Genomic DNA, 18,396 nt, shown 5'->3' with positions numbered 1-18,396 from the left:
GGTTTTCCCAGGCCAGACCCAGGCTACCTTTTCAAGCCTTTCCTCTACCTGACATGCATCATATGCTTGAGCCAATCTAAACTGTTTTACTTACCCCTAAAAAGAGCCTTCTGTGTTGTTTTTTCATGTTTCACGTGTCCAGTCGCTTGCTGAGGAACGGAGAGACCAGGGCAGCTCATGAAGGCTGCACCTCAGCTAAGCTTTGAACACTAGTGTGATTTAGGGCAGGAAGAGGTGGGGATCAGTGCAGGAGGATTCTCGTCTGCCGGAATCAACAGCTTGAGGAGACTTGGGAAGAAAGGACGGGCTGCAACGCAGGTCACATGGTGGTGGCCAATGAGCCTGGAAAGCTAGGCTGGGGCTAAGTGAGGAAGAGCCTCCGGTGGTCGTCTCTGTTTATGAGCCTCGTGGCAGCAGCACGCAAACGCACTCCTTGCCCTGAACCTAAAAGGATCAAAGTCCAGTGATGATAGAGGGATGAAAACCTTAATATGCTACCACAGGAAAGACAGAGATGAATTAATACTCAAAGGGGAGGCAACGTGGAAATTAAAATAATAACCTGTATCTTTTTTTTATTTTTAATTTTTTTAATTTTTTATTTTTTTTAAATTTTTTTTTATTTATTCATTTATTTATTTATTCATTCATTTATGGCTGTGTTGGGTCTTCGTTTCTGTGCGAGGGCTTTCTCTAGTTGTGGCAAGTGGGGGCCACTCTTCATCACGGTGCGCGGGCCTCTCTTGTTGCGGAGCACAGGCTCCAGACGCGCAGGCTCAGTAATTGTGGCTCACGGGCGTAGTTGCTCCGCAGCATGTGGGATCTTCCCAGACCAGGGCTCGAACCCGTGTCCCCTGCATTAGCAGGCAGATTCTCAACCACTGCGCCACCAGGGAAGCCCTCTTTTTTTATTTTTATAAATTTATTTATTTATTTATTTTTGGCTGCGTTGCATCTTCGTTGCTGCGCACGGGCTTTCTCTAGTTGCAGAGAGCGGGGGCTACTCTTCATTGCAGTGCGCGGGCTTCTTATTGCAGTGGCTTCTCTTGCTGTGGAGCACGGGCTATAGGCGTGCGGGCTCAGTAGTTGTGGCTCGCGGGTTCTAGAGCGCAGGATCAGTAGTTATAGCGCACGGGCTTAGTTGTCCACGGCCATGTGGGATCTTCCCGGACCAGGGCTGGAACCTGTGTCCCCTGCACTGGCAGGCGGATTCTTTACCACTGCGCCACCAGGGAAGCCCCCCGTAACCTGTATCTTGATTTAATTTTTGATCACCCACACACCCCTTGCAGCCACCTCAAACTGCAGTGGTTACCCTGACACCTCCGAAGGCGCATTTGCCAGCCCTGATTTCCCAGACTTGACTTACTGGGTGTGCCACATACAAGGGGAGAAAAGTTACAAGAAAAAAAAGACTTAATAGAGATTTTGTACATGCTGTGGTCTGCTCCTCCTATCTGAGCAAATTCAGGCAGTACTTTCTCAGGTGATAATAATTTTAATAAAGCAATTATATATACATACGTAGAGCAATTTGTAAGTATAAGAAAATCAATACCTATGAATCTCTAATATATATAAAATGTAATTTAGGTTTTTATTAACATGGAGAAATTAAGAAATGGATGATCAGGAATTAAAGCTCATCTGAATTATTCTACTACTATAATCATGAATATTGTATTTATTTTAATTACTTTAGAAAACATAGCATAGGTGTTCTAGTTATAATTATATTAAAGCAATTTGTGAATCAAAGAACAGACCACAATAATCAGAAATTGTATAAACTATTAATGAAAGGGTTCAGCTTTAAATGAGACACATTTCTCCTGAGTGCTGAAAGAAATGCTACCTAATGGCTACATATGTTGTTAATAAATTAGGAAAAGACTGATAAAAGTAATATAAAAGTCCTCATGTCCCTAAGGTCAGAATGATTAATAAATGAACACACTTTATATTAGTTTTCACTTCAAAGAACTAAATTCATCAAAATACAACATACTAAATGAGTGTAAACCATCCTTTTTCATCTTAAATATTAGAAGAAAAAAAATATTTTTATTTGTTTAAGACAAGTACTTTCCAGAGTGGATGCATTTATTTTTTAGATGCAAATATATCACCTTACAACACATATACAATAGGTATAATTTCTGAAAATCATGTCTGCCAGAGAGAACTGCAATCTCCTTGATTTACATGCCTTAATCCTTCAATGCAGAACCTCAGCATTTCACACTTTAATCAGAAAAGGGCTCTGGAAAGAAGAACCTGTATCAGCTCAGAAAAGGAGAGAATTCCTTCTACTTTCTGAGTTGATGGAGATCAAACAAGATGACTTCTCTCATTTTACATCAAACATAAAATCTAAAGTAATAATCCTAACAAAGAATAGGTCAGTTCTAATTTTTACTTTTCTATCCATAACTACAGTGTAACAGAACACAAAATGGCCCCAATGTAAACCAATTTTACACATGCCAAATATCACATCTAATTTTTTATCTGAAATAAAAAAGGTAATATGGTGATCTGAAATTAAAGGTTGCAAGTCTTAAGTACCCAGTTTTCTAAGAACGATCAATTAGAAAAAGAAAAAATATCAATGAAGTATTCTAAGCATTTTTTATACCCGTAAAACATAAGGTCTTTCTAAAAATTAAGAGTATTCCAATCAAACACATACAAACTACCAACTGATGAAAAGCATTAGAAATCCTTAAAAAATTTGAAAACTTTAAGCAACCCAGAGGTATATCTTAATTTCTTATAAAAGTGAAAAATATGAAAAACAAAAATAATTTCTGACCCTATCATGTTAACTCTTAGTGTACAGGACGAGATTTACAGTTAACAGTACAGTTAAAATGAACACTGAGGTTGCTTTATGTAAGTAAACGGTGATCCTCAAATGACATTAAATAGTTGCTTTGACTTCTGGGGTTTGGATTTGTAATAAATATGTAATAAATATCTGTAGTACTTTGAACATGTTCAGTGCTATCTTTCTCCATTTGAAAGTCTTTCTCCAGAGTCATAATGTCTTAGAGGCATGCCAGAGGGTGGGGAGTTGGGACTTTGCAGCAAGTCCACTAACAAAGCAATCTTATTATCTATGTGCTCCTGGAGTTTATATATTCGCTGATCAATGTAGTCCACAAGTTTCTTTTCCATCAGTTCCATATTTTTAGAAAGAATCTTTTCCAAGTAGGAACAAATGGATTGCTCTTCCATTCTAAAAGTAAATTTAAAAAATAATAATGTAACAATTTTCCCTAATATTATAACAAAAACAACCAAACTGTAGTATGATAAAGCAGCCAACACACATTGCTGAAATCTGTCTCCACAACTATACTGTCTCCTTACAATATATTTCCAGGTTCTAAAATACACACTCAACAGGTGACCACGATCCTGAATGCCCAAAGCATTCTTACTTCTTCAATTCTTTAAACATTTAAGCATACAATTGAAATGAGAATATAAAAATGAAGATGATGGAATTTCTACCCTCAAAGAATGGCTCTTTAGAAAGGGTCCTTTTGATTTTGAGCTCCAAATCTAAAGTAATCTTGCAAAATTTTTTTAAGGTTTTCCAAGTACTTCCCCCAGCAACTGTACAATTTAAATAGTTTTTTTCTTTTTTAATCCATACAACTTTATTAAATTACTGGAAGCTTCTATGAACAACTGTGTACAGGCTTTCGTGTGGACAGATGTTTTCATTCCTCTGGGATGAATGCCCAGGAGCACACCTGTACGTTCAGTTATTAGAAACTGCCGAAATAGTTTTTAAAGTGGCTGTACCATTTTAAAACCTCACAGGATTTAAAATGAGAGATCCAGTTTCTCCACATCCTCATCAGTATTTGCTATCGTTACCACTTTTAAACTTTTTATTTTAGCCATAACTGTATAGTGGTATATTGTGGTTTTAATATGCATTTCCTTAATAGCCATGAGGTCAATCGCACATCTTTTCATGTGCTTATTTGCTTTTTGTACATCCTCTCTGATAAAATGTCTCTTTAGGTCTTTTGCCCATGTTCTAATTGGATTTTTTTAATGTTGAGTTTTGACAGTTCTTTCTATATTTTAGATATGTCATTTGTTGGATACATAATTTGCAAATATTTTTCCCCACTTTGTAATTTGTATTTTATTCCTCTTAACAGAGTTGTTCACAGGGCAAAAGTTTTACATTTTCATGGCATCCAATATATCAAATTTTCTATTACCTTGCTTTTGGTGTCATATCTAAGAAGTCTTGTCTTAGGTCCCCAAAGATTGTCCCCTATGTATTATTAGAAAAGTTTTATAGCTTTATGTTTTACATTTAAGTCTACGATCCATTTTGAGTTAATTTTTGTATAAGGTTTGAGGTTTGGGTCATGGTTCACTTTTTACCCTTTGGATATCCAATTGCTCCAGCACCATGTGTTAAAAAGACTATTCTTCCTTTATTGAATTGCTGTTGCACCTCTGTCAAAAATCAGTTGAGCATATTCATGTGGGTCTATTTCTTTTCATTTAATTTAATTATTTATTTTTATTTTTGGCTGAGTTGGGTCTTCATTGCTGCACGCGGGCTTTCTCTAATTGTGGTGAGTGGGGGCTACTCTTTGTTGTGGTGCGTGGGCTTCTCATTGCGATGGCTTTTCTTGTCGCAGAGCATGGGCTCTAGGCACGTGGGCTTCAGTAGTTGTGGCACACAGGCTCAATAGTTGTGGCTTGCAGGCTATAGAGCGCAGGCTCAGTAGTTGTGGCGCACGGGCTTAGTTGCTCCATGGCATGTGGGATATTCCCAGACCAGGGCTTGAATCCATGTCCCCTGCATCGGCAGGCAGATTCTAAACCACTGTGCCACCAGGGAAGTCCATGTGTGGGTCTATTTCTGAGCTCTCTATTATGTCCCATTGACCTATGTGTCTGTCCCTCTGCCATCACTACATCATCTTGAATACTCTCACTACATAAGACTCGACACTGGGAAGAGTGATTCCTCCCACTTCATTCTTTTATTTTTTTTAATAAATTTATTTTATTTTATTTATTTATTTTTGGTTGTGTTGGGTCTTTGTTGCTGCGCGTGGGCTTTTCTCTGGTTGTGGCAAGCAGGGGCTACTCTTCGTCGCGGTGTGCAGGCTTCTCATTGCGGTGGCTTCTCTTGTTGCGGAGCACGGGCTCTAGGCACATGGGCTTCAGTAGTTGCGGCACACGGGCTTAGTTGCTCTGCGGCATGTGGGATTTTCCCGGACCAGGGCTTGAGCCCGTGTCCCCTGCATTGGCAGGCAGATTCTTAACCACTGTGCTACCAGGGAAGCCCTCATTCTTCTTTTTCAAAGCTGTTTTAGCTATTCTACCTCTTTTGCTTTTCATATAATTTTTAAAATAATCCTGTCTATGTCTACAAAGTATTGTGGTGGAACTTCAGTATGCATTACATTAAGTCTTCATATCAATGGGGAGAATTGACAACTTTACTATGTATGAAATTGAATTTGTAATTTAAAAGTTCCCAGGAAAGAAATATCCAGGCCCAGCTGGTTTCCTTAGAGACTTCTACCAAACAGTTTAAGAAGAAATAACACTAATTTTACACAATCTCTTCTAAGACATGGAACTCATTTTATGAGGCCAGTATTACCCTCATAGAAAACCAGGCAAAGACAGTACAGGAAAAATACAGACCAGTATCTTTAATGAATTAGACGCAAGAATACTCAAAAAAATATTAGCAAATCAGATCCAGCATTGTGTAAAAAAGAATTACAGCCCACAACTAAGTGGGATTTATTCTAGGTATACAAGGCAGGTTCAGTTTTTGAAATTAATGTAATTCACTACATGAACAGACTACAGAAGAAAATTCAGGATCATATGAATGGCCATAGGAAAAATATTTGACAAAATCCTATACCCATCTATGATGAAAGAAACTCTCAGGTAACTAGGAACCAAGGAACACTAAGCCTCACGGTCCCTGAGCAATCTGACTTCTTTCCACCTTTTATAGTCTTTGTATGTTTGCTGTATTATGTCCAGGGATTATATTGGTAAAGTGGGGGATCTAAGAGAAATAGGGACATTCCATCTCAGCTGGACCCAGAAGCAGTTTTTAAATGTTTAGGTTTTTTTTTCTTTGGGTTTTATTGTTTGTTTGTTTTGTTTTGCCACATCACAAGTTGACACTGATGTAGACTATCAACTATTAAAGACTATTGTTATCTTTCCTTGTCCTGCCCAAGTAAGAACCACTTTCTTTTCATTAACTTATTAAACTCGTCAAATTTCAATGCTATTAGAGACATTAAGAAAATTTCAACCAATACAACTACCTCATTTTACATGGGAATAAAGTCTAAACCAAAAAATTTAAACAGTAAGGCAAAATAGTTAAGCTAGAACTATGATTAGAGTCCTGAATTCCAGTCTAGTGTGAAATTTGGACACATTACATCTATATAAAGGATGGGGAACATACTAAACACTTAGCCACCCCTCAATCAAAGCAGGACTGGAAAAAATTGGAATTATGAGATCAGGGGATAAGGGCCTGTACACTAGAAGTAATTTAGAGCTGAAAAATGTTTGGATGACTCCGAAATTAGCCTAGGTCACACATGATCTACAAAGGAAATCTGTTACAATGGCTCACTTCATACAATCAGGCAAAAAATGTACATATCATGGTCACCACAGCTCCTCTCCATTCATGCAGACAACTGTCTACTCTGACCCTATCTGCTGCCTGTACCCCTTCCATCAGATGCCTGAGAAGTGCTCGGCACCTCCAGTTTTACACACTTCTTTCAAAGCAATCCATCCTACTCTGCTGAGTATTTCTTTCCTACAGTGTGTTAATGGTGAAATGTAAAAGCTGCTAAAATCCTCTCTGGAAACATTTTCAGGCAGTAGTTATTGAAACAAACCTGCTTTCCTCCACCTGCCTCCCCCCTCCTGCCCCCAATCTAAACCACACTTGTCTTAAATACTTACGTAACACCAACAGTGCCTTCGCCGGGCTTGGTGATGCTTTCCTGCCACTTGGTGTTGGGTCCCACACGGAGATGGTTCACTTGACTACACAGATTCTGCAGAAAAGGCAGCAACTCAGAGTTAGGTATATGTGAGTTGTCACTTGCTTTCTTTGGTAAGAAAGAAGATACTGCATTCTTAAGATCATTCTCAGGAAGAGAATGGTTTTGTGGCACAATTTTACACTCTTGGAGGCTTGTCACATTTCCTCCACCAGCTGGCTGTGTACTTTTATCAACGTAAGCTTTTAAGTCTTCAGTCATGTTTCCAGATGTCAATCCAGTTCTGGAAGGGAAAGGTGTGGAGGATGACTTGTCGAAGGCGCCTGAAGCAGATGATGATTGCAGTCCCATCATGTGCTTGTATCCAGCGCTCCCCAAAACTGACTGAAGCTGCTCTCCAATGGGAATACAATTCTAAGCAAGGTAAATAAGAAAATGTTATTATTAACATGAATGATAATGACAGGTAACCTCTGGAGTAACTCAGAGTCAGGCAATGTGCCTTCTTTCATCTGATCCTCAAAGCTTTCACATGGAGTAGGCTATAGCTACTATCCCAATATTAAGTTAGGAGACCAAGACTAAAGTTAACTTGGCCAAGGTAACACAACTGGTCAGTGGCAGAAGCAGGACTGGAATCCAGGCCACCGAACTCCAGAGTCAGAACTTCTCATCATTTCACTAGTTTTGCTGAGGAAAATATTCAAATAAATACAAGCATACTTAGTAAAATTGCACGGGCTTATTTTAATGTTTCCACTACAAAGGCCTCCTTAATATATGGTAATAAAATGTAGTATTCTCAGTTGAGTCACAGTAATTGATAACTTTCATAGAATTAAAAATCATCTGCCCATTGTCACATATGGTAAGCCAACCTAAGGATATGTAACTTATTTTCATTGGAAGATAGACCAGATAGTTACATACTTAGGTATGATGTTATATGAGTACTTCTGTGACATTTTCAATGACTAAAACGAGCTACCTTTTGGCTAAGTCTGCCTTAATAATTTGGAGGGTAATGATTATGTTTTGTGGCCTCAACTCAACCGGCTATGCTATATTATTTCCTGAGAAGACTCAGGCTCACCTTTGAGAGCAGGTTACACTGTCTCCTATCCAGGGCCATGTTCTTGCTATGCTCTTCAATTTTTCCACAAGAGAAAAGCAAAACTACCTCTAGCCTATCTAACTGTTACGTTATACACCTCCATCCTAAATTCTAAACACAGAACTCTACCAGGGATTCTTATAGGGAATATCATCTCATACTTACTGTTGCTCAGTATCTAGTGAGAGAGACTGAGAAAAATATTACACAAGATTAGGTGAAGACACTCAGTCTGTATATTTTCTGGATATTCTAAAAAATGATTCTTGGATTAAGCCAGCCCCAAACTCATTCATTCAACAAATATTTACCAGAAATCTGCTCTGTGTTAGGTACTGTCTCAGGCACTGGTAATAAGCCAGTGAACAAAACAAATGAAAATCGCCCATCTGTGGACACTACAATCTAGGGAGCAGGGAGAGACAAACAACAAAGAAAAAACGAAAGAAAGACAATACATACTGTGAATAGAGACAGTGATAAATACCTTAGGGAAAATATAGCAGGAAAGGGGAATGACGGGAGCAGGGACGTTGGTAGGGTGGGAACAACAAAGTCCCCACGGAACTTCTACTGAACTGCCTGTTGGAGAAACTCTCTTTATAAAGAAATCTTACCTTCTTCTATTGAATGCAAATTTTGAAAAAATCTTAAATTATTTCTAAAAACGAGGATTATATACAATTGTATTTACAAAATTTAAAAATTAGACAACTCTCCTTAGGTGAAAAGGAGCTTTACTCAGTCATAAAGGAAAAACTCAATTATTTTTGGTAGTGGCAAAATTTTGGTACTACAAAAAAACTTTATGATAGAATAATGAAAATTCTACAAAACAGCAATCACATAAATAGTGGAATCAATGTCAAAATTGTACACGACAATTAATTTGGCAGAAATTTTAATTAGAAAAATCCAAATGCATTTAAGACATTTGCTATATGAGTTTTTCTATTTTGATATACAGTAATATTTTGATTATTATAAGAAATTCACTGATTTTAAAAATCAGTCATATTTTTCTCAGATAAAAGCTCTTAAGGTGATTATTTTTCACTTTGAATTAAATGTTAAGAAATTCACAGGTTAATCTATATGGCAGTGCAGTAAATGACCCAACCTTAGTTGCTGATGACTATTCTTCTACTTCTTTTGTTTGACTTTATTCAATTCTTAATTTTCTTGAGCTGTCATATGTTGCCTTGCAAGGCACCTCAAACCCTTTTAAAAGTAGGCAGAAGAATATGTATAAAATAATTCATATGTACTTACTGTTTAGGGTCCATGTCATATTTTATGTGAAAAAAAAAATTACAGAGCAGCCTAAAAAAACATAAAAGCATTTATGTAGAATTGTGTCCACATACTTGTACATGTGTATACTTAATTTCATATATGTACACATATACCCCAGATTTTTGAAAAATTGTTTATCTCTGAACATCTTGTAGGATTTCTGAAGAGACTGTCTTTAACTTTTTTAATTATAAAGAATTTGAACAAGTATCACCTTGAAAATGAAAGAAAAAAGATCTTATTTTTTTAAGATGAAAAAGGTAAACAGTGAAAACCTTGAATAACTGGATATATTTTCTTTGAGAAAACGGGGCACAGCTTTCCCTCAGATAACATTAAATGACAACTATATGCCAGACACTTTGATTCAGAATTCCTACTCAATTATTCTAAATTGCTAAAGCAAAAACAAATCAAAGTCAGCACATGTAAACTTCAAATACAAGGAAATAAGAAATCACTTTAAGAAACTTTCCAGAAAACAAGGAACCAACCACAAGGCAAAGGTGAAGCAGGGAGTCTAGAAAGCTGTTCCCCAGGTCCTTTCTTTCCTCATCAGGACAGGCCCTGCCCCAATTAACATATGAAAGTTCCAAACAGTGTGTGGTTACACCCCTTCCATAGAAGGAGAGGCTCTGCTCATGAAACATCCCTACTTTATTCTTAACAGATAGTTACAGAGCTTATATGACACTTTCCAGGAAGACATTCCATGGATTCCTTGTTTGTGGACAAAAGCAATCCTAGAGAACCAGGTATATCCTGTGAGAATCATTCCATAAATATAGCCTCCCCACGAGAAAGACTTTTATTAGCATGTTTAAAAGACAATTTAACAGGATCACCTCCTTTCTTCCCCAGGGGTTTCCCAAATGTCCCCATAGATAATGATTTAGCACGTGTGTTGGGGGGTTACCACACACGTGCTGTTGGTTGGAGGACTTGTGCTTCTATACGACAGAAGATGCGACAAGGACACACACCACGCTTGGGACTAGGATGAGAGCTGGGAGAGCACGCTTACAATATACCTTATGTACTTGTGAATGGACGGAAATTACACAGCAAAGAAAATGTATTGTTTGGGGAATTAAACAAAAAACCCTAAAAACATGGGCAAAAAAACCCACAAACTGCTATTCATGTCATTTCTTTTCCAGAGTCAAGGTTTTAAAACATAAAAATCAGTCCATGAACTGATTTTACTTAATTCATTAACCCTCTCTAATGTTTCCAAAGTTTTCCACACACAAAAAATTTCTTCTGTTTTTAAATGTTTAATCTCTATGGCTACTGGATCCTTCCCCTCAAACATCTGTTCTTAAAATATGCTATGCATAAGACTCATCTGGCATTGCCTGTATAAAATAGGTGAGTCCTGGATCACAACCTCAGTGTTTCAGGTCACTGGTGAGGGCCAGCATTCTGCACTTTATAAACATTCCAAGGGATTCTGATACCGGCTGGTTCCTTATCTCTATCATTCTTGAAACAACCCACTTTACCCTGGCTACCTGCACATTCTAACTACGCATTTACTGTTTAATCCCTCAGAATCTGGTTTCCATCTCATCACTATTCAAACTGACCCCCTGAAGATCTCCAAGGAGTCCTTAGTTGATAATCCAAAGGGCATATATATTATATAAAATTTACTCGGAGCCATGAACTAGACAGACAGGTCCTCTTTGCACAAAGCTTATATTTTAATGAGATACACAGAACAACACATAAACAAAAACAGGCAAGAAAGCGCTGATGAAAATATGATACAGATTTGGAGGAAAAGGCTAATATTTCAATCAGGGTGGTTAGGGAAGGTGTCATTCAAGATGGAATGTTTAAGATGAGGCTGAAATAACAAGAAAAAGGCAGTCTTGCTAAGATCAGGAAGAGAGGATTCTGGCCAAAGAGAACAGTTAAGAGGGCAAAGGTCCTGAGGTGGGAGCACGTCTGGATATTTGTGGAATACCCACATCAGAATGTCTAGAGCAAGGCATCTAAGGAGATGCAGCAGGAGGTGAGGTTGAGGAGGTAACAAGGGCCCAGATCTTAGATGAGAGGGTAAGGAATCTGGATTAGTTCTGAGTGTCAAGGGGAGCAGTCAGGGGGCTTTACACAGGGGAAGTCGAGTCTGCTTTACCCTCTGAGATCATTCTGGCTGCACTGCGGAGAGGGAGCACTGGAGCAGGAGGGCCAGGTAGGAACCTCCTGAGGTGTGGAGGTGAGGTAATAGTGCCAGCGGAAGAAGAGTATGGACCCTGTTCACTTTAAAGCTCTCCTTTCCATGCTTTCCAAGATCATCATCAACTCTCCTGTTCTCCTATGTCTGCCTGTTGATCCAACGATACTCGTCCTAAATTAATATTGGCAAATCTCAAGAAAGTTATATAAGTTTTAAAATTCATATTATTGGTTTTAAACTTTCATCCTGTGATCTTACCAGTATTATCGTTTAGATTGCAAACACGAATAAATTTATCCTCAAAGAGAGGAAGCAATGCCAGATAACACAGAACTAATAGCTTTGAATCCAGGTCTCCTGACATCAGATCTCTTGCGACTCTTAAGCACTGCTGTGTCCTGCTCTTCTGGTTCCTTTTTCCTCTCCCCGTATTCTTAGCAAACGCACCTACTCTCCCAGGGTCTTCCTTCCTGGCTCCGGTCTCTCCCCTCACACCCTTCCCCATCATCTACTAGGCAGGCTCCTCCCAAACCTCCCTCCACTCCCCCAGCCCCACCTGTGCTTCCAAAGCCTCACATCATCACCCCAGGGCAAGTGTTATTCACATCTAGAACTCAACACTCCCAAATTAAACTCCTTTTTCCCCCAAGTCGCTTCCTCCCTGGGGTTCCATGTATATTATGGTATCACCATTTTCAAAACTTTAGTTTCACGTTTGATTCTGTTTTTCTCCCACAGAACCCATATTAAGTTAGTTGTCAAGTCCCAATGGCCCCACTGTTGTAGCCTCTCACAATCCAGCATCAGGTTACTCCTTCCAAGTTTAGACTCTCATTAACTCTCCTCTGGATGACGGAAATAACAGAGCTGCTTTCCTTCTTGTAGCCTCACTTTCTGCCGATGCATCTTTCCTACTGACTCATCTTACACATAATAGCGGATTAAATTTATTAAAACAGAGCTAAAAAATACCCACAAACTCTATAACATCATTCAAAATCCTCTAAGATCCAGCCCCAATCTACCTGAAACTTCCCCTGTCACTTCTTCACTCCAGAGAAATGAACTTCTATTCATTTCCTAGCTACATCCTATTCCTTCCAGCACCGAAGATTTAATCCATACTGTTCTCTATCTCTCAAGTTGCATCCCTCCAAATTTACTTGCCTAATCCCACCCTTACTCTTTAAAGGCCTAGATAAAACGCTACTTCCTTTAATAAGCCTTTCTTAGCATTCCTCATCATTCCCCACTTAGATACCCTGACTCCCCTAATAAGACTATAAATAAAGATCCTTAAAGATAGGCTGATTTTTGAATCTTCGAAAGTAACCAAAACAGTGTCTTATTCTTCGAGAAGGAGCTTAATAAATGCTTGCTGAATGAATGAGCAAGAGAATTCATAGAAAACTGTTAAGTCTGTACCAAAAACATTTTTTTTGCAAGATGCTATTTTTACCTAAGTCACTAAAGGTAACAGTCAAATCAATAATAAAAGTTGACGGACTTCCCTAGTGGTGCAGTGGTTAAGAATCCGCCTGCCAATGCCGGGGACACAGGTTCGAGTTCTGGTCCAGGAAGATCCCACATGCCAAGGAGCAACTAAGCCCGTGCGCCACAACTACTGAGCCTATGCTCTACAGCCCACAAACCACAACTACTGAGCCCGCATGCCACAACTACTGAAGCCCCCATGCCTAGAGCCTGCACTCTGCAACAAGAGAGGCTACCACAATGAGAGGCCGAGCACCGCAATGAAGAGTGGCCCCTGCTCGCTGCAACTAGAGAAAGACCACACACAGCAACGAAGACCCAACGCAGCCAAAATTAAATAAATTAATTAATTAATTAAATAACTTATTAAAAAATAATTAAAAATTTAAAAACTAAAAAAAAAAAAAATAAGAATTCCGAACCAAAATAAATTGTTAAAAAAAAATAATAAAAGTTGAAAGGAAAAAATTTATGTCACCACATGTCTTTGTACGAATCCATTATTTAAAGAATTTTAATGGTATGTGGAAAGAAATCCATTTCTACTCACCTGCTGCTGGAATCTAACCATATTCATCAGTTGCTGAGCTCCAGGTGATAACTTTGACCCCAAGGACTCCATGATGGTTTGGACCCTTTCCAGGTCTATCCTTGATCCTAGAGCAGGACAGCCTGCTGAAGAATTTGCCGAAACTGGCCTCATGTGTACCACAACTTTACTGATGAACACACACTGCTTTTCACCAAAGGAGAGCAACTATTATAAAACAAAAGTTCAGGAAAATTAATAATGATAATAAAAACAACCATTATTTAAGGTCACTTCTTGTTAATACTGAAGTAAGACTGAAGCATTCAAGAATCTGAAAATTAACTTCAAGTACATTTTTAAGTTTTCTCTAGTCATAGTCAGAAAATGGCTAAAAAGTACTACATGAATTTAAAAAGTCTTACTGCAACTAAAAAATTAAGTGTAAATAATGTTTTACTTAATAGTTTAAGGAATTAAGGATAAACTATACCAATCTGAAACCTTAACATACTGAAACTTGCTATAATATTATTTAATACAAAATAAGACTCTCTAGAAACCCATGCAAAGTGTTTGCTGAAATACTAAATATAAGTCAGTATTTTAGAACTTAGAATGAATTCCAAAGGAATTCTAAGAGAATGTCCAGATGACTTAAGAGAGCGCAATAGTTTACATATAGAAAAGATGAGTTCACGATGATTTTCTAACTTGTGAAAAGAGTAAATAAAGGTCAAGCTTTGACCCTAGCTCTTCTGGCTTCTACCCCGGAAGCTCTTCCAATGCTTTATGCTTCTTCATGTTGTCCACGCTTCTAGAGCAAAAGACATTTCACGTGTGGTGTAGGACAACAAAGTAGCAAAGTGGAACGAAAACAGCATTTAGAATCAGACAGACCTGAGTTCAGTGATGGCTCTGCCTGGGTGACCATGGGCAAATGCCAAACTTGAGTCAGGAGTAAAATGAGTTCACATGGTTGTTATGAGGATTATGTGTTAAAATTTCCAGTGTATATCACTGAGTAAGTGCTCAAACATATGCATCAGTAACTATTACTTTTAACTTACATATACTATTGGCCCAGAAGAAGCTTTCATACAAACCCAAGGATTTCCCTAAATGAAACACTCTTTCACTCCCTGGTACTTCCACAGCACAGTTTTAAATACCATTCACCTTCACAGACACAGCAAACCCATACCTCACACAAAGACACAGGCGAATACAGACCCATGATCTAAAAACTCAGTGTGGCACCAAAGATGTGACTGTCATCAACAAGTAAGTAAATACCTCATGAAATGTAAACACCCGCATTCCAACCTCCATATTATCCCTGTTCTGCTTTTTAACCCCCAAGCCCTTCTCACTAGCGAATGTAGTACCTATTTTACACACTGAGTCAACCTATTATCTGTCTTTCCCACTATAATATTAGCAATGTGAGGGCTCCATTCCAATTTATTTCATAACTGCCAATTCCTAAATGCCAAGTACAGTATCTGGCATCAATACGCACTCCAACATTTGTTGGATGAATGAATCACCTTATTTAAATGACTTTAGAAACTATTAGTAGATACACCTAAAACAACATCTTGGGATAATCAGTTCTGTGCTCTTCTGTAAGTAATAATCAGTATAGAATTTTAGAGATAAAAATAATTAATCCAAGATTTATTTTCCTTAGTCCCCTAATATTACCCATGAAGTAGGTCCAAACAGGTGAAGAAACTTGCCCAAGGTTATTCTGCTAGTCAGCAAGAGAGCTCACTTAATAGTCAGGGCTTATGATTTCCAGCTCCGTACCCTTTCCCTAGATCTGATGACATCAGTAAAGTTCACCTTAACAATATTTTTCATGCTGAAGACAGCAGTCCAAATCCCTTTAACTTTGTGGTGCCCTTGTCCGAAACGTCTCTAATTATATTCTATCTTTCTACATATTTTGGGAACAAAACTGCCTGTGCTTTTTTTTGGCACCTAAGTATTATATAAAGATAAAAAATCTTTTAAACTTACGTATTATTGTAAATAAACTATACCTCGATTTAAAAAAATTTTTTTCATCACAGTTTTTCAAGGCTTAAAAGTAAAATACTACTGTATTATCAATAGTACATGTAATGACATTGCTATAAATAATAAATGTTCAAATTTTAAAAGAGGTTGACAATTTTTTAGAAAAGAATTCTTTTTACATGTTTACTAAGTATTTCTGAACTAAAACCAGGGACCAAGTTGGACTAACTACATTACCAAACCTACAGAAGATACGTATATATAGTAGAAAAACAACTGTAGTTTTCAAATTCGTTAAAATTTAGGAAGGACTTACCTTTATTTTACAAGCATGTGTGGAAGACTCCAATTTTAGATATTTTTTGTACAAAATAATCTTTTCAAGTTCACTAAAAATAAAAAAGATTTAATTTATAAAAAATTTCACACATTATCACTTTTAACAGTTACATTTAAAAATAAAGGTTTCCAGGACAATATTTAAATCCTTGGATTCCGTTTTCCCGGTGAGGCATAAACAGCTGGGACTTCCTACTGAAGTGCACTGGCTACAAAGACAACATCTGCCACTTACTAGCTATATGAGAAAATGAAATTAGATATCAAATGTATGCTCATGCAGCACAGAGCACACTGTAAAGCTCAATAACATACCCGTTATATCCAACATGCGTGGTATATAAAACACTTCATATTTTGATTCGTATTAAGGAGAGATTAGGTCAGAATCTTTGTAAGAAATCAGAAAAAAACAAGAAGTATAAAACTGGGTTAAGTATGCTGGTACGGCACAGTGCTGGGCTCACGCACTATGTGTAAAGAGTTTCCTACAGGAAAATGTTCAAAGTTCCAGACTGACAGACAACTTAATTTTTGGAAAACAGATCGTTGTGAGTTAAAGAAAACAGACAAGAAACACTTACCAGAACTTCATCTGATCATAGTCTTCCACTAACTAGCTATGATCTTTTACCAACTTCTCTCTCTTCCACTAGCTCTCAATTTCCACGTTTATAAAAACAACTAGGCTGATCTAGACTGTCTTTAAGATCCCTAAAGGTCTAAACTTCTATGTCTGCTGGTATGTTTTATTTTATTTTATTTTATTTTTTATGTGGGATCTTCCCGGACCAGGGCTCGAACCCGTGTCCCCTGCATTAGCAGGTGGATTCTTAACCACTGCGCCACCAGGGAAGCCCTGCTGGTATGTTTTTATCTTCTCTCCCCTAGTATCTGGCACCAATGTCAGAGAATCAATAAATATCACAAAAGGTCAAGAAAATAAAACACTACTTCAGAAGAACACTTCCACACGCATACGTCACAAACCTGTTATCCAGAACATTACAAACATTCTTGCCCCTACTGGTTCCACAGTACTCCTCTCCTGAGTATACTTCCATATTTCTTGCTGAACTTAAAATGCCAATAGAAACGATTTCTTCACCTCCAGGAGGGTCACATCTCAGGTAAAGGAAGCAGGGGTTTTCATCTTGGCTGTTCACGTTCCTTTGCAAAATCACCAGATCCTGGCTGAAAAGAAAATGAAGACTATTATACAGTTCTCTGAACACTGTCATTAACCCACTTAATGGGCCACAGGGGTTGACATGTTATCCTATTCATTTACATTTGCATTTGCAGTCCAAGCGCCTTGCAAAGCACTGACGAAATGCTCAACACAGAATTCATAAGGAAATGATGCTTTAGACGTGAGGGCTCTCCACTCTTCTTTTCCCTTGACTTCTGTAATACATTCTAAGCGACTTCCTATAATTGCCTGTCCAGTTAATGAAATATATGGACTGGGCAGCTAGTGTAAGTTAAAAAACAGTTCAGAAGTGGGGGTGGGGCGGGGTGCAGAATAGAATAAAGGACCAAAGTGTGCCATTTTCAAAACTAAGCTGATGAAGATTTTCGACACCTGGATTTTGTTTTTAATGCCTATTTTGGTCGACAGGAGGTTTTTGTTTCGGGATAGAAAGGCGGTTCTGATCCCGACAGGGGGCCTCAGGAGCCGACGCGACGGACACAAGGGGGAAGGGGGTGAAATGCCGAGTCTTCAGGTCACCTGCCCCCCGTCCCCTGCGTCCGACGCTCACGCCGGAGTCGCCTCCTCTTTCCCGCGGGCCCGCCCCCACCCTCCCGCCACCCGGGACCTGCCCCCTCGCCCTCGCCGCCCGCACAGACCCGTCACCGGCTCGGCTCCGGGCCCAGACCCTCTCCCCTCACGGCCCCCGCCTCCCCTCCCGGCTCCCCCAGGAGCGTGGCTGGCACCGAGCACAACCCCAGTCCCCGCCGGCCCGGCGCACCCGGTGGCAGGCGGCGCCAGCAGCTCCTCCCAGTCGGCGTCCCGGGCGCCGAGACCAGACCGGGTGAGATGGAGACTCTGGGCCAGGGCTCCGCACGCGGCATCCCAGGAAGAGGCCAGCGTCGGGCGGCGGGTCAGTGGCGGCTGTACGGTCTCGGTCTCCATCTGGCCACCTACACGCCAGGCCAGCTCCGGAACCTCTCTTACAGCTCTTTAATTTCCGCCAGACTGAGGGACTGTAAAGGAACAGAGCAACTTCCGTCTCGTCCGGCGGCAAACCCCAGAGCCGCCGCTTCTCGCCGGGGTCGGGAGAGACCAGCTACTCTAAACACGCATGCGCGCGCCGGTCGGTTTGGGCGGAGCGTTCAAAATATGCGGGGAGCGGGGGCCGAG

General features: G+C 39.3%; 1 protein-coding gene across 2 annotated transcripts; it reads right to left on the bottom strand.

Annotated features, from left to right (window-relative positions):
- Nucleotides 1-663: 663 nt before the first annotated feature.
- LOC102997380 (ATPase PAAT) lies at nucleotides 664-18,319 on the bottom strand. Of its 2 annotated transcripts, none has more exons than XM_057530788.1 (6): nucleotides 18,005-18,317; nucleotides 17,022-17,225; nucleotides 16,009-16,081; nucleotides 13,689-13,895; nucleotides 7,009-7,463; nucleotides 664-3,241 (listed from the first exon to the last, which is right to left on the bottom strand). In XM_057530788.1, the coding sequence occupies exons 1-6, from the start codon at nucleotides 18,166-18,168 to the stop codon at nucleotides 3,007-3,009; spliced, it is 1,338 nt and encodes a 445-aa protein (XP_057386771.1). In that variant the 5' UTR covers nucleotides 18,169-18,317; the 3' UTR covers nucleotides 664-3,006. The 2 variants fall into 2 exon arrangements, with proteins under 2 accessions (XP_057386771.1, XP_057386772.1); XM_057530789.1 differs by lacking the exon at nucleotides 664-3,241 and adding an exon at nucleotides 3,305-5,288 and having other exon boundaries at nucleotides 18,005-18,319.
- Between the last annotated feature and the right edge of the window lie 77 nt (nucleotides 18,320-18,396).

Source organism: Balaenoptera acutorostrata, chromosome 16 (genome assembly GCF_949987535.1).
Source record: "Balaenoptera acutorostrata chromosome 16, mBalAcu1.1, whole genome shotgun sequence".
NCBI classification, from domain to species: domain Eukaryota; kingdom Metazoa; phylum Chordata; class Mammalia; order Artiodactyla; family Balaenopteridae; genus Balaenoptera; species Balaenoptera acutorostrata.
Note: the sequence above shows the minus strand (reverse complement) of the source record. Positions and strands in the feature narration are given on the sequence as shown.